This window comes from Saprolegnia diclina (genome assembly GCF_000281045.1).
Source record: "Saprolegnia diclina VS20 unplaced genomic scaffold supercont1.116, whole genome shotgun sequence".
Classification (NCBI taxonomy): Eukaryota; Oomycota; class Saprolegniomycetes; order Saprolegniales; family Saprolegniaceae; genus Saprolegnia; species Saprolegnia diclina.
Genome location: NW_008246183.1, coordinates 44,005 through 46,744, shown reverse-complemented (window position 1 = coordinate 46,744; position 2,740 = coordinate 44,005). Strand labels below are relative to the sequence as shown.

At 57.9% G+C, this 2,740-nt stretch overlaps 1 protein-coding gene across 1 annotated transcript; it reads left to right on the top strand.

Annotated features, from left to right (window-relative positions):
• Positions 1 to 1,686: 1,686 nt before the first annotated feature.
• On the top strand, positions 1,687 to 2,739 carry SDRG_16169 (hypothetical protein; the record flags this gene model as incomplete). The annotated part of the gene is made up of 2 exons (XM_008622368.1): positions 1,687 to 2,635; positions 2,679 to 2,739. The coding sequence occupies exons 1-2, from the start codon at positions 1,695 to 1,697 to the stop codon at positions 2,737 to 2,739; spliced, it is 1,002 nt and encodes a 333-aa protein (XP_008620590.1). The 5' UTR covers positions 1,687 to 1,694.
• Position 2,740: the final 1 nt, after the last annotated feature.

Below are 2,740 nucleotides of genomic sequence, written 5' to 3'. Positions count from 1 at the left end.
AATAAGGAATGCAGCCGCACAAGCAGGTCGAGCAGACTCTAAGTCATATTAGTCGATCGAACGATGGACGATCCAGGGCTGGCGCTGCACCGTATTGGCTTCGGAGCACTTTGGCGTCTCGAAAAGACTGTCGTGACGGTGGCTTGTTAACGGGGCGAGTGACTATCAGTCTCAATAAGCTCTACGCATGGTCTGATGGAGCGTTAGACCAAGGGAATAACTTCCCTTGTTGGGGCGCACGAGGCGACCTACCGGCCCCAAACTCAAAACACTGTAGCAACTTCGGTCCTAAAACTATCGCCCTGGTCGCGTTTGCTTCTCACAAAGCTACGTCGCGAAGACTCGGATGGTGCAGCAAGTCGCATGTGAGCAAATCACGACGCCTCTGCTCCAATAAGATATGCGCTCTCTCATGAGCAATGTAAATCATTTCTTATATTTCACTAGTTGCTACGCCTAGCACCAAAATGCTTCGTGCTAGAAGCGATCCTCGACGCACAGGAAACGTCTTCCTTTCCGGTTCAACTGTCCTCGGTTTCCCAGTTCAAACTGGTACAGCCCTCTCATTGGTTGACTCTCTCCTTTTCAGCCAATCAGTAGTAGGCATCCCAAATCACTCCGTAAGATGTGCATTATAAAGGACACCTTCCGCACTCGCTATATCAAAGGCGATATCTTATACTTGGTCAGTCCTGACCGTCGGCGTTGTGCGGCCCCATGGTCGCTCTCGCCTTTTGCACCAGCGCCCATAGCGCTTTTTCTCCACGTTTCGCGCGAACCACGTACGTAGTACAAGTCCAGCTGAATTGACCCTAGGACCTGCCGTTTTGATGCTACCTACTGCGTGCTCTTTCATCGTGCTGAAGCCCTCTACTCCAGTCTGATCTGGTTTGCTCGGCGCCTACTCCGCCCAATATCACCACCTTTGCTCGAGCTCATTGCTATACCACCACGTATTCAGCTCAGCCAAATAGAGAGCACTGTACGACGGCCATGTCGCAGAGCACGCGTTTTGCAGTCGGCGTCGGCGCACGCAGTTGTTGCATTTTGGCCCATAAGTATTCGGATCGAAGAAGGCGACCGGATCCCACCAAGCCAGTTGCGGCTCATCCTTGCCATCATGGATATGCACCCGACAATGCACGTAGTAGCTTCCTCTAATGTCCTGAGGCCTCGTAGTATTCGCACTCTCCATAGTGTGAAAATGCGCTGTCCAAGTTCTTGGCCTCGTCAACCCGTCCGTCCTGTGGCCAGAAGCTCCGTCCCCGACCAAGACCATCGATACTAGTATGCAAGATTCGAACTTGACGTGTATACGCCGGGCAGAGTTCCTGCACCTGCCTTGCGTCTCAAAGAACCGACTGCGGACATTGGTGCAATGCATGCTCAGGGTTCGAATCGCCGCTACCAACACGCCGCTACCATGAGACGGACGCCGCCGCTTCGATTCTCAGACGCCCGAGATCGTTGTGGACACAGCACGTCCTCTCGGCGACGACCGCCTCGTCGTGGCGTCGAGTCGCACACAAGTGGCTGCAAATCGCCAGGACATGATCCTTCCGACGCGGACAACAGATGGCGCGTCCAGTCAGAACGTTCGAAACAGAGAGGCAGACGACACCAACATATGTGTGTCAAGATCGACTTTTGATGTGGTGATCTCGGAGATCCATTTTACCTTTTCCCCTTTGGCCATGAAGTCCATCTTCCTCACAACCGCCCTTCTCGCGGCGTCGGCGACCGCGCTCGAGATGACCAACAAGGAGCGCAACGAGCTCCTCCAAGAACTCGACGCGTGGAAGAAGAGCCAGGCCGGCAAGGCCGCTGTCGTCCAGGGTCTCCTCCCGCCCAAGCCGCGCACCGAAAGCTTCAACGCGCACGAACAGCTCGAGACGGAGCTCACGCGCTTTGCCCACACCAAGAAGGTCGTCGCGGACCTCAACAAGGAGCACAACGGGTCGGCGACCTTCTCGACGGACAACCAGTTTGCGCTCATGACGGACGCCGAGTTTGAAAAGTTTGTCAAGGGCGCGTTCGGGTCGCCCCCCAAGAAGCGCCAGCTCCGCGGTGAAAACATCCAGCTCCAGCTCACGCCAGCGCAGCGCGAGGCGAGCGGGAAGGACTGGACGACGGGCAAGTGCATGCCGGCCATCAAGAACCAGGGCAGCTGCGGCTCGTGCTGGTCGTTTGCGGCCGTCGGTGCGTCTGCGATGGCGCACTGCCTCGTCACGGGTCAGCTCATCGACCTCTCGGAGCAGCAGCTCGTGAGCTGCGCGTCGAGCGCGGGTCAGGGTTGCCAGGGCGGCTGGCCCAACAAGGCCCTCGAGTACATTGCGCAGACGGGCGTGTGCTCGTCGTCCGACTTTCCGTACACGCAGAGCGACAGCCAGTGCAAGCAGAACTGCAAGAAGAACAAGCTCAGCGTCGGTGCGCCCGTCGACATTCGTGGCGAGAGCGCGCTGCAGTCGGCGCTCGACAAGCAACCGGTGACCGTCGTCGTCGAGGCCGGCAACAACGTGTGGCGCAACTACAAGAGCGGTATTGTCAAGTCGTGTCCCGGCGGCCAGTCGGACCACGCGGTCATTGCGGTCGGGTATGGCTCGGACGGCGGCAGCTACTTCAAGATCCGCAACTCGTGGGGCACTGGCTGGGGCGAGCGCGGCTACATGCGTCTCCAGCGCGGTGGCGGCGGTCAGGGCATGTGCAACGTGGCCGAGGCGCCGTCGTACCCGTCGATGAG